At 41.5% G+C, this 12,910-nt stretch overlaps 1 protein-coding gene across 1 annotated transcript in view; it reads left to right on the forward strand.

The window, feature by feature from the left end:
* MEI1 (meiotic double-stranded break formation protein 1) overlaps positions 1–12,910 on the forward strand; it is a 79,666-nt gene that overhangs the window by 16,674 nt on the left and 50,082 nt on the right. The window contains exons 9-15 of the mRNA XM_047866110.1: positions 577–693; positions 1,871–1,970; positions 2,080–2,214; positions 8,379–8,493; positions 9,464–9,555; positions 10,433–10,574; positions 12,479–12,590. Of these exons, the coding sequence (XP_047722066.1) occupies positions 577–693; positions 1,871–1,970; positions 2,080–2,214; positions 8,379–8,493; positions 9,464–9,555; positions 10,433–10,574; positions 12,479–12,590 (813 nt within the window). The remainder of the gene's footprint in view (positions 1–576; positions 694–1,870; positions 1,971–2,079; positions 2,215–8,378; positions 8,494–9,463; positions 9,556–10,432; positions 10,575–12,478; positions 12,591–12,910) is intronic.

The following is a 12,910-nucleotide window of genomic DNA, read 5'->3' on the forward strand; positions in this document are numbered from 1 at the left end:
TTTGTCATTTATTTGACCATCTAGGAAAAAGCACCTAGTGTGAGGTGGTGGAAAGACCTGTGGACAGGAAAGCAAAGGGAACTAATGTTTCTTGAGGGCTTGTCATGACCAGGAAATATGCCCTGAGGTGTACTGTAAGTGCTGCCACGTTTAGGTTCTCATCTCTGCTGTTTTATGGATAAGGAAATTGAGGATCAGAGAAGGGAAATGACTGGTGTAAATTTATAAGGCTAGTCACTGACAGAGAAGGGATATGAAATCAAGCCTCTCTGGCTTTAAAAACTTTTCTCTGCATCCTGCTATTACCCATCCTGAATTCCAGTCCCACCTCTACCACTAACAGTACCTCTCTCTGGGTCTCAGTTACCTCATCTTTTAAAAAGATGAGGTTAGATCCTAACCCTGAGGTTATTTTCCAGGCTTATCTGTGAATTCATGATCATGTCTCATGGAGAGGGTGTGTAAAGAGATGAAGTAATAGGTGTGAGATGCTGAACGAATCCATGGCCCTAGCTTTAGTTAATGGATCGTGATCACGCAATGGTCATCCATTGTTTTCTCCCCTCTTCCGGCCAGAGTTCCTCTTTGAGCACCTTTCCTCTTCCAGCGAAGTGCTCGTCTGGTTCAGCTATAACTGCTTGATACTTCTGGCGGAAGAGCCCCTCTTCTTTTCCAAGTGCCACACGGTGTATGGTGAGTGATGTGAGTCCTCCATGAGCTCTGGGTAGGGTGGTCAGCACTTTGAAATTGGGTAGTAGTGAAAATGATGGGGGGCTAGCCTATACCTTGGAGGGATGGCTGGGTCTGGTCATCTCTATTAGCCCAAACTCATTACCAGATTCCATATGGAAGCAATGATATCCAGACAGTTCCCCTCACAGATTGACAGAAGTATCTATGTTTGGCGAGAAAAAGGCACTCCTATTAGCTGCCGAATGAATTCCAATTGTACCTTAAGAACAACTTTACTCAGCCTTGGATTCAGTCCTTTTCTGTCCATCTAGTTAATCCCTCAGTTTTGCTGATTCAGCCTTTCAAGTTTTCTTGAAACTGTCCCTTCCTTTTCCTTCTTGGTGATACCTTCTTTGTCAGAGACTTTTTTTTTTTTTTAATGTGTATTTATTTTTGAGAGACAGAGAGACAGAGAACAAGTTGGGGAAGGGCAGAGAGAGAGAGGGAGATACAGAATCCGAAGCAGGCTCCAGGCTCTGAGCTGTCAGCACAGAGCCCAACCCGGGACTCGAACCTGTGAAATGTGAAATTATGACCTGAGCGGAAGTTAGACATTTAACCAACTGAGCCACCCAGGCGCCCCTTGTCTGGGACTTTTTATATCCTGTCTGGATTTTTAGGCAGGGCGCATTCAGTCATTCATTTTATATTCTGTGCTCCTGTTCTATTCCAGGCACCAGGCTAGGACCTAGAGATTTAGGGATACATATAATGTGGTCCCTGTTCTCTGGAAGGGGAGAGAGATATAAACAAGCTGATTAGGGCTCTGCTAGAGGAAAATACAGGGGATATGGGAGCTCAGTGGAGGCCCACAGCTCTGACTTGACTTTTGAGAAAGAATAGGAGTGTGTCTAGTAGAAAAGGCACAACTTGGTCAGTAGACGTTCACTGAATACCTCGAGTACCAGGGCCTGTGCTATGGCTTGTGCTGGGTTTCAGGGAGACAGAGATGAATCAGATAAGGGCCCGCCCTCAAAGATCTCACAGTCCCATCCCATCAGTTCAACCTTGTCAGGGCCTCTCCATGAGGGGTCACCAGCAAAAATGTGCTACCCAGAACCTCTTACTTCTCCTGGGCAGGCATTGAAGAAACTACCAACTACTGATCCTTGGCCTCTGCCATGTCATTTTGAAATAGGGATTGAGTCAGTGGTGAGGAGCCTACAGGGAAGCCTGCGGATGAACAACACAGAGCTACATAAGGAGGGCCTGCTGCTTTTTGCTGAGATCCTCACTCGGTGAGCAAAGTGATGTGAAATCGACCTGTAGGAGCCAGACTGGAGAAGGAAAGAAGGTGGAGTCAGTGATAGGCATTCACTTACTCATTGCTCATTTACCATTTCTTAGGCAGCCAGAGGAGATCAAACTGTTCACAAGCTCAACCATGTGTAGAGATGCTGGCCGTGCCCTCCAAGAGGCAGTAAATAGCCCTGTGCTGGAAGTGGCTGCTGAGGCAGTGAAGGCCATTTCTGCCTTTCTGAGGTGAGAGACTCAGGTGGGCTGAACTTTCTACCTCTGCATGTCCCCCAGGCCAGGTCAAGTCAGGGAAGCTTCTGGGAGGTACTTGTCCTTTGGGTCAGGGAATCAATCAATCTTCCCTTCCTTCCTTCCTTCCTTCCTTCCTTCCTATTTATTTATTTATTTCAATAATATATATATATATATTATATGTATATGTATATATATATATTATATGTATATGTATATATATATATATTTTTTCCAGGAATAGACTTTAGTGATTCATCACTTACGTTTAACACCCAGTGCTCTTCCCAACCAGTGTCCCCCTTAATGCCCCTGACCCCTTTAGCGCTTCCCCCCACCTAACACCCCACCAGCAACCTTCAGTTTGTTCTCTGTATTTAGGAGTCTGTTATGGTTTGTCTCCCTCTCTGTTTTTATATTATTTTTACTTCCCTTCCTATATATTCATCTATTATGTATCTTAAATCCCACATATGAGTGAAATCATATGATATTTATCTTCTTCTGACTGACTTATTTCACTTAGCATAATACACTCTAGTTCCATCCACGTTGTTGCAAATGGCAAGATTTCATTTTTTTTCATCGCTGAGTAATATTCCATTAAATATATATACCACATCTTTTTTATCCATTCATCAGTTGATGGACATTTGGGCTCTTTCCATACTTTGGCTATTGTTGATAGTGCTGCTATAAACATTGGGGTGCATGTGCCCCTTCGAATCAGCATTTTTGTGTCCTTTGAATAATTATCTAGTAGTGCAGTTGCTGGGTTGTAGGATAGTTCTATTTTTAACTTTTTGAGGAACCTCCATACTTTTTTCCAGTGTGGCTGCACCAGTTTGCATTCCCACAAGCAGTGCAAAAGGGTTCCCCTTTCTCCGCATTCTTGCCAACATCTGTTGTTGCCTGAGTTGTTAATTTTAACCATTCTGACAGGTGTGAGTTGGTATCTCATTGTAGTTTTGATTTGTATTTCCCTGATGATGGATGATGTTGACCATTTTTTCATGTGTCTGTTAGCCTTCTGGATGTCTTCTTTGGAAAAGTATCCATTCATGTCTTTTGCCCATTTCACTAGTTTTTTTTTTTTTTTTGGGGGGGGGGTGTTGAGTTTGATAAGTTCTTTATCTTATATGTCATTTGCAAATATCTTCTCCCATTCCATCGGTTGCCTTTTAGTTTTGCTGATTGTTTCCTTTGCTGTGCAGAAGCTTTTTATCTTGATGAGGTCCCAATAGTTCACTTTTGCTTTTGTTTCCCTTGTCTCCGGAGACATGTCAAGTAAGAAGTTGCTGTGGCCGAGGTCAGAGGTTGTTGCCTGTTCTCTGCTCTAGGATTTTGATGGCTTCCTGTCTTACGTTTAGGTCTTTCATACATCTTGAGTTTATTTTGTGTATGGTGTAAGAAAGTGGTTCCAGGTTCATTCTTTTGCATGTTGCTGTCCAGTTTCCCAGCACCATTTGCTGAAGAGGCTTTTTTCCTTGGATATTCTTTCCTGCTTTGTCAAAGTAGTTGGCCATATGTTTGTGGGTCGATTTCTGGGTTCTCTATTCTGTTCCATTGATTTATGTGTCTGTTTTTGTGCCAGTACCATACTGTCTTGATTACAGCTTTGTAGTATAACTTGAAGTCTGGAATTGTGATGCCTCCTGCTTTGGTTTTCTTTTTCAAGATTGCTTTGGCTATTCGGGGTCTTTTCTGGTTCCATACAAATTTTAGGATTGTTTTTTCTGGCTCTGTGAAGAATGCTGGTGTTATTTTGATAGGGATTGCATTGAATATGTAGATTGCTTTGGGTAGTGTTGACATTTTAACAATATTTGTTCTTCCAATCCATGAGCATGGAATGTTTTTCCATTTTTTTGTGTGTCATCTTCAGTTTCTTTAATAAGCTTTCTATAGTTTTTAGTATATATGTTTTTCACATCTTTGGTTAGGTTTATTCCTAGGTATTTTATGGTTTTTGGTGCAAGGGAAATTTTCATGAATTTTTTCTTTCCAGTACGTTATTTACTCTGTACTCTCTTTCTGGAACTGCCATTCCAATGTTGGACATTCTGGATGGGTCCTTTAATTTTCTTTGTTTTCTGAAAGCTTTTCTTTTTTTTTTTTTTTTTCATTATGCACTAGTTTCTGGGAAATTTTATTGACTTTATGTTTCTTGAAATTTTTTTTAATGTTTATTTTTGAAAAAGTGAGAGAAAGCGTGAGCGGGGGAGGAGCAGAGAGAGAGATGCACACACAGAATCTGAAGCAGGCTCCAGGCTCTAAGCTGTCAGCCCAGAGCCTGATGCAGGGCTCGAACTCACGAGCTGTGAGATCATGACCTGAGCTGAAGTCAGACACTCAACTGACTGAGCCACCCAGGTGCCCCAATTGACTTTATCTTTCATCCCTTCATTTGTGTGTTTTATTTCTGCTTTCATATTTAATTTGGAAGAGTTCTTTCCAATTCTCTGCATTTTTTTAACTTTTAAAAATGTTTATTTATTTATTTTGAGAGAAAGAGAGCATATGAGTGAGGGAGGGTCAGAGAGAGAGGAAGAGAGAGAGAATCCCAAGCAGACGTCGTGCTGTCAGCACAGAGCCTGATGTGGTGTTTGGACCCACAAACCATGAGGTCATGATCTGAGCTGAAATCAAGATCAGATGCTTAACCAACTGAGCCACCCAGGTACCCCTTAATTTTTTTTTAAGTAAGCTCTATGCCCAATGTGGGGTTTGAACTCATGACCCTGAGATCAAGAATCTCATACCCCACTGAGCCAGCCAGACACCCCATCTGCATGTCTTTACATAGCATTTTATTCTATTTATTTCATGGATGTAATTTTTTAAAACTTTTAGTCAAGATTTTTCTCCTACTTCCTTTCTACTAATTGTTATTTTTGCCTAAAATGTTCTTTCCGAAAATCTTTGCATGAGTGGCTTCTTCCCATTATCATTCAGGTCGCATTCAGAGCCTCCTTCCCTAACTAATCCATTAGGTTGTTATATAGCACCTATCAAACACTTGATGTTCTTGTTTATTCTTTTGTGTTGTGTCTCTCCTTATTATAATAATAATCTCCAGAAGATCAGGGACCATGTCAGTTTGTTTACTACTATAAGCCTCATTTCTGGAAGATAGTATATAAATGAAGGATGTCAAAATAGATGGTAAGACTAAGAGATCTTAGGGTCAGGATGGAAATTATAACTTAGAAAGATGCTGGATATCTTGAAAAAAAGTAATGGAGGAAACTTGAATAAATTCTGCTTCCATGTTTTCCCTTCTAAAACTCTAACAAAGTAATATATTCAAATAATAAAAAATAAAATATACAGGTATATAATGGAAAAGAACAGTCTCCTGTCCCCACTTCCTAAAGGAAACTAACTTTAATTCATTTTGGTTTTAATTCTGGTGATTATCTCCCTACATCTAAACAATATGCTTATAATGGTGCTACTTTGTCAATTTAGGACATTATTCATTGAATCACCAGTAAGAAAGACCAAGATTTAGTTCATGTTATTTTGTCTTCTCTACATTTCCTTGGCATTTTTGCCAACATAATATTTTATGTTTTCAAACCTTTAAATAGTATACTTAAAACTTGTATTTCTTGGGGCGCCTGGGTGGCGCAGTCGGTTAAGCGTCCGACTTCAACCAGGTCACGATCTTGTGGTCCGTGAGTTTGAGTCCCGCGTCGGGCTCTGGGCTGATGGCTCAGAGCCTGGAGCCTGTTTCCGATTCTGTGTCTCCCTCTCTCTCTGCCCCTCCCCCATTCATGCTCTGTCTCTCTCTGTCCCAAAAATAAATAAACATTGGAAAAAAAAATTAAAAAACAAAAAACAAAAAAAAACCTTGTATTTCTTGTTCCCTCAACTTGAAGAGCTTTCTCTTGACTCCCCACTTGGTTAGCTGAGTATATTAGCGTACAACTTTTCCTTTCTCCTCTCCTCTCTACCTTCTACTTCTCAATGTCAGCCAGCTGTACCTTTAATTTTACATGGTAAAGGTTAATATTTATAGTCTCTTTGTGACTATATTGAAGTCTTTGTGATTTGACTCTAGGTTCGTTCTAAAAATGGAAGCAAAAAATAACATTTATATTACAATGACTTCAGTCTGTCTCTTTTTCCCCTTTGTCCTTTCCTGGATTTGAATCTCTAAATCTGGGGCATGAATCTCAGTGAGGGTGAGATGAGAAACCAACAGAGTAACAAAGGTACAGAATAAGAGCAGTGTCAGTTAGAGGTGTTCATGCAGAACTGGAGGTCTCCCAGGAGGCTAGTGTTATAGGGGACTGGTAGCTCCTTTCAGGCAGGAGGTGGATGATGAGAGAGATTTAGATTTGTGGAAGGACCATGTGGGGGGGGGGGAAGTATAGGGATTACTTAGGGTACAGTAGCTAGTCTAGCTAGCAGGTTGTGTGAAGGGAGTAGTGCGTGAAGAAGCTGGGAAAGCTGAGTAGGTCAGAATTGTGGAGAGTGCTAGGTAGGAGGCGGTTATTAATCCTAAGATGATTTTACTTTTCATGTTAGTTTCCTAGAAGGTTTACTGAGGTGTTCCCTCTGAGGGAGAGTGTGGTTCAGTGGGTCTCTGGGAAGCACAACTGGAAGGAGGAATGAGGAGGGAGAATTGCTGAAAAGAATTTAAAGATGGCGGAACTAGGGATTGACAATCAGTGTAGGGTAGAAGCTTAGAGCTCCTAGAAGTGAAGAAAAAAAGGGAAATCAAGCCTTAACTGTATGCAGTGAACCGAGTGCCTGTTAGAAAGCCCAACAGATTACTGTCAGTGTTCAAAAAAGGGCCACGGCTGAAGGTTAACATAGGTTTCTCCTGAGTTACCGTGCTGGTTTGAATAGCACCCCTCTAAAATTCATGCTCACCCATAACCTCTGAATGTGACCTTATTTGGGAATAGGGCCTTTGATTGAATTAAAATGAGGTCACGCAGTACGGGCTCCTAAATCCAAAGACTGGTGCCCTTATAAGGAGAGGGAGATTCGGACATATAGTAAGAGTCACACACAGAGGGAAGGTACCCATGTGAAGAAGACATAGAAATGTGACTTCGGCTGTGAGCCAAAGGATGACAAAGATTGCTGACAACCATCAGCAGCTGAGGGGGCAAGGCAGGATTCTTCCCTGGAGCCCTTAGAGGGAACCGACGCCTTGATTTCGGACTTCTGGTCCCTAGAACTATGAGAGCACAAGTTTCTGTTGTTTTAAGCCATGTAGTTCGTGGCAATTTGTTACAGCATCCCTAGGCAACAAATGCAGCTACCTTATACCCTGTCAAGTAGTCATTCATTCATTTAACATCTTTTTAAAAATTTATCATCAGTTTATAATGCATCTAGCTCTGTTTAGGTAGCTGGACTCTGGCCTCTTAGAGCTTACAATTAGACTAGTCAATGACTCTTGCCTTCCTGAATCTATGGAATATGAAGGCTCAAATGGACCCTAAGTGTTACTTTCTATATTTATCCCATACTCACAATGATTGAATCTCCAAAAGTAGTTTCTAGTTTTTGCTTATAGTTTCTAAGAATGGGGAGTCACTCCTCCTAGATTTTCCCCTTTACCTGTATAGAGTTTGACTCTTAGAACGTTCTTCCCTATTCTGAAATAAAGTCTGAGTCCTGATAACATTTACCTGTTGATTGTGGTTTTCCTTATCAAGGTAACAGAGCAAATTTGATCTCTCTTCTCCAAGAGAGCTTATCACTAAGTTGAGGACAGTGGCCATATACATCTCTTGATGCACCTTCAGTTCTAGATAATACTTCTTCACCAGGAGGTTCTTCTCTGTGAGAAAACCCTGTCTACTTAATAACAACAGTAATAGTCATAGCTGCCATTTATAAGGGCTTACTATCTATTAAGCATCATTCTAAGTGCTTTATCTAATTTGATCCTTAAAATAATTTTATGAGGAAAGTACTATGATCTCTCATTTAATAGATGAGAAAACTGAGGGTTAGGGAGGATGAGGAATCTGCACAAAGTCATGCAGCTAGACAAGTGTTGGAACAAGTATTTTTATCAGATCAAATCCTGGACCCATCACACTGCCCCCCGCCCCCTTGCCTGAGAACCTGAGGGTATCTTGGACTACCTTTACCTTACCCTAAGCCTGCTTTTGTCTCTCTGGCTGCAGGAAGGACCACCAGAGTGCTCTCCCTGTGCAGTATAGGGAACTGCGGGCCTTGCTTGAAGCCATGCTGAACCGGTGTGCAGATTTTTCCCAGACTCCACTGAACAGGAGGCCCCTGGTCAGTACACTGCATGCAGCTTGTTCCTTCTGAAGATCATGCTGTAATGTGTTTTAAGAAGATAATTGCCTTACCTTTTTATGACTCTTTGTAGCTTTTTCTCATGCACACATATCTATAATGAGATTTTTTTTTCCCTCACTGAAGAGCTTTAAAGCTTAATAACTGCTATCCTCGTTTTTAAATATTTGGAAACTGAAGCCACAGGATTAAATAATTTTTCTCTAAGGTCCAAAATTAGCAAGTACCTGAATTTAGATAGTAAATCCCAGGGTATTTGTACCCAAACCTACTACACTATACCACTTTGTTTTTTATATCATCCAAGCAGTTATGGTAAACGTGCTCACAAAATTATTTAAGGATGGATTCACTAGAATCTTAGAAAGAATCTGACTGATATGCAATGTATTGCAGTTATTGGCTTTTAATGGTTCATGGACTGAACATAGCAGAAAGGATACAGTTAATGTGAATGCTGGTTATGTCTTTCAAAATTAACTTTGAAAACTAAGCTTTGCATACGTGATGGGGTGGGAGTTTCATGTGTGTTGGAGCAACTGATATGGGTATTATAGCCACTTAGACTAATGTCCAACAGCCTGTGACAGCTTTTATATATATAAAATATATATATAAATATATATATAATAGAATATATGTATAATAGAATATGTGTGTGTGTGTGTGTGTGTGTGTGTGTGTGTGTGTATATACATAAAATAGAACAAGAGCCAGTCCTGTGGTTCACAGGGGGACAGATGGTTAATTTTCCCTCTTCTACCATTTTTAAAAGAGCTATTAGGTGACTAGATTTGTGAGGATATAATCAAGATGCCCTGGAAAGTGTTAGGTGTGTGGAAATGCCAGACTCCGGTGTGAGAGGAAGAGGTCTATAGTCCTCTAAGCACAGATTGAGACACAGAGTAGGTACTTGACTAACAGTGCCCACCTCTCCTTCTCACCTCAGGGCCATGCCTCCAGTAGAGATTCGAACAAGGCCATTCTGCGAAGGGGAAAGTTCCTCCTGAACACTCTGGAGGGATTTAGAAATGCCTGCAGGTGAGGGACCCTCTGTGGTCTGAGGCAGTATTATAGAGGGTGGGAGTGGAAAAGAGTCAGATGAAGGATGAAATTCTAGAAGCAACACTTGATTTCTGATGCTTTGCTGCATAGTGAGAGGACTTTGGCTGGGGCAGAGGTTGGAGATGTGTGTATGTGGAGGGGTGTGTAGAGGTGATTTGAGGAAGAGGAGCAGGAGTAGGAGACTTCTAAAGATTCCCTCCTGGTGAAGTTTTTGTTACTATACAATGAGTCTCCTTGTACGTGAGACTCATGAATGTGTCTCATTTGGCTTTGTTCTTCTTCCCAAATAACGAAGCCCTATAGGTGTTTGCTAAATGCCGGTTGGACTAATTTAGTTCATATTAACAAAATTTGTCATATCTACTCTATGTCAGGCCTGTGGCTAGACAGTGGGAGTAGAAAGATAAATCAGATTGCCCTCTGGCCACAAGGACCTCACGGTGTCGTGGGGAAGAGGCAGTTTTGCATATATATATATATATATATATATATATATATATATATATATATGGAATTCATTAGGGTGTCACAATGTGGGGAAGGCATTCCTGGTAGAGAGAGCAGCATATATAAAGGGAAAGAGATATAAAACAGCAAGTAGCATGGTATGTTCAGGGAAGTACATGTGATAAGGTAGAAGAATCATGTATTATGAGAGAGGGGGTGGGGAGCACAAAACTGGAGAGGCATCCAAGGACCAGGTCCTCCCTCATTGAGTCCTCTTAAATTTTCTCCAGATCTGCTGATGGGGATACTTTCCCTGGACCCTGAGCTCAGGCGTCCCTCTGAGAGGATGCTTCTAACCTTTATGTTGTATAGGTAGTATGGATATGCTCACACATTGATTTCTTAGGTTGGCTATGGAATTCCAGAGTGAGCCTTCAGCCCACGAGAATCCATTCACAGCTCCTGGAGCCGAGAAGGAAGACACTTTGGAGGCCTTCTCAGAATTTCTTCTCAGTGCCTGTGACTCCCTTTGTATCCCCATGGTGATGGTGGGTTCCTCTGGGACACACATAGCATGAAGTTTGTAGAGGAGAATGTGAGATTGAGCCAAGCTGAGAGACATAGGCAGCGAGTACTCAACCAGACCTTTGGAGGGTCTCGGTAGTACTGTTTCTCAGCCAGTTTTCCTTTTCTTAAAAAAAAAGAAAACAAAGCGTGGGGCACCTGGCTGTCTCATTTAGTGGAGAGTGTGATTCTTGGTCTTGGGGTTATGGGTTTGAGCCCCCCATTGGGTGTAGTGATTACTTAAAAATTTTTTTTAAATCTTAACCGCCCCCCACCAAAAACCCAAGATGTAGTGTTTCATTGTAAACCAACAGATGCCTCTTAAGTAAAAGTATAAAGCAGTAACAATAAAATAAATAGGTAGTGTTTATGGAGTGATAAATGCTTCGTATTCATTACCTAATTTGATCATCCCAATGACTGTGTGAGATGGGTGCTATAATATCCCCAAGTGAAAGATGAAGTTGTCTTGTTACAACAGTTGCAAAGCAAGTGCACAACAGTGCTGAGATTTGAACCCATGCATTCTTATGATTAGTAAAGAGCAGTGGTGAATGTCTGATTTAGGCCTCACTAAAGAACCCATATGTATTCTGTAAAATGAGATTTGGCCATTCTGAAGAGAGACCTGGTCCTAAAGAGCTTCGTTTTGAGCTGACTTGAGATAGTGGTGGTAGGAAGATCTGGATCCGGAGCTGCTGACTGCTCTGATGACTTTGGATGAGTCGTCTCCTCTTTGAGGTTTGGTCATCCTGTGAACCTGTGAGAGGTCCCTTTTAGTCAGGGCACCTCCAAATACCTACTGGGAACAGTAGGTGGCAGCAGGGAGGCATCCTCTGGTTCTGGGGACAGAGAACCTCTTTGAAGAAGCCTTTGAGCCAGCATGCCAGGGTCTTCAGGTGGGTAACTGTCAGAAGCCATGGGCTGCGTGCATGCTCTGATTGGTACTCAGGAGCAGTAACACTTGGGCAGTTCACATTAGTTTCCTCATCTGCTCTGCCTTCTTCCTAGACTTAGGAAGCGTTAAGAGTCAGATCTAGAACTAGAGGATAGAATTATTTTATTCTTGCTTTCTACTTTCCCATATTTTACACATTTCTTTAATGAGCATTATTACCTTTCTAATTAAAATTTTTTTTGGTTTAAAAACCAAAGGGAATGAGGCGCCTGAGTGGCTCTGTCAGTTAGGTGTCTGACTCTTGATTTCAGCCTAGGTCCTGATCTCATAGTCATAAATTCAAGCCCTGTGTTGGACTCCATGCTGGGCATGAAGCCTACTTAAAAATAAATAAATAAAAGGAAAGATATCTATAAGAATCATGTCTCTGATATCCAAGCTTTTACAGGTAGGGAAATGAGACACCAAGAGGGGAGGGGGTGGCTGACCCACGGGCACACAGCAACTTTGTGTAGAGCTTGGTCTTGAATCCAGGTTTCTCTACTCTTAATCCAGAGCTCTGTCTGCTACATCAGGCTGCCTCATGACTGACTGTTCAAAGATCCCATGAAAAATAAATGTGAAGACAGTTTGTAAAGTATATGATTATTACTAAATGGCTATAGTCATAGGAACTTGAGTGTTATTGTGCATTATAGCTTAAAAAGTACTTTTTACACATCAGATTTCATTTGTTTCCAGGAGGTAGGCCATGTTTTATTCTTTTTGGTACAGAGGCCCAGAAAGGTAATATGTCTTACACAACTTATTAAGTGGTGGGTATAACTCTTGGATGCAAGCTTGTGACTTCAGGTTCCCTAGCTCTTCTTGTGCCCTTCAAGTGAAAGGGGTTGGTCTGTTGTTGCTTGATTTGATGCCAGTTTTGCCAATGCTTTCTTCTTCAGAGGCTCAGTCCCGGTGGGCTGTGTTCTCCCTCTTGGTTCTTTGCAGAGGCACTCAGAGCAGGCCACCCACCCAAACTTGATGGAAGTTTTCCTCTCGATTCTACACAGTCTCTTTGTCATCGTTCCCCACATGAAGGAGAAATTCTCCAAGAAGCTCGGTAGGCAAGTATGGAAGTTGGGAGGGAGGCAGGTGCTTATGCTCAAAGAGAGCATAACCTGTGGGCAGGAGGTTTACATAATCACTCAGAATCAATATCTGCACTCTTTCCAGTGTTCAGTGAGAGGGAATACCATTCAACAATCAAAGGTACTAAAAATTAAGTTTTCAAATTTATTGATACCTCTCTCAGAATATCAAGGAGGTTCCAGTTCAGAGTCCACAACATGCATCTTTCCGCATTGCCCTCATCCTTCACATTCCCTCAGACCTCACAGGATGTTCAGCATCTCTGACTCCTGAGTACTAAATGTCAGAAGT

The sequence above is a fragment of the Prionailurus viverrinus genome, chromosome B4 (genome assembly GCF_022837055.1).
Source record: "Prionailurus viverrinus isolate Anna chromosome B4, UM_Priviv_1.0, whole genome shotgun sequence".
NCBI lineage: Eukaryota > Metazoa > Chordata > Mammalia > Carnivora > Felidae > Prionailurus > Prionailurus viverrinus.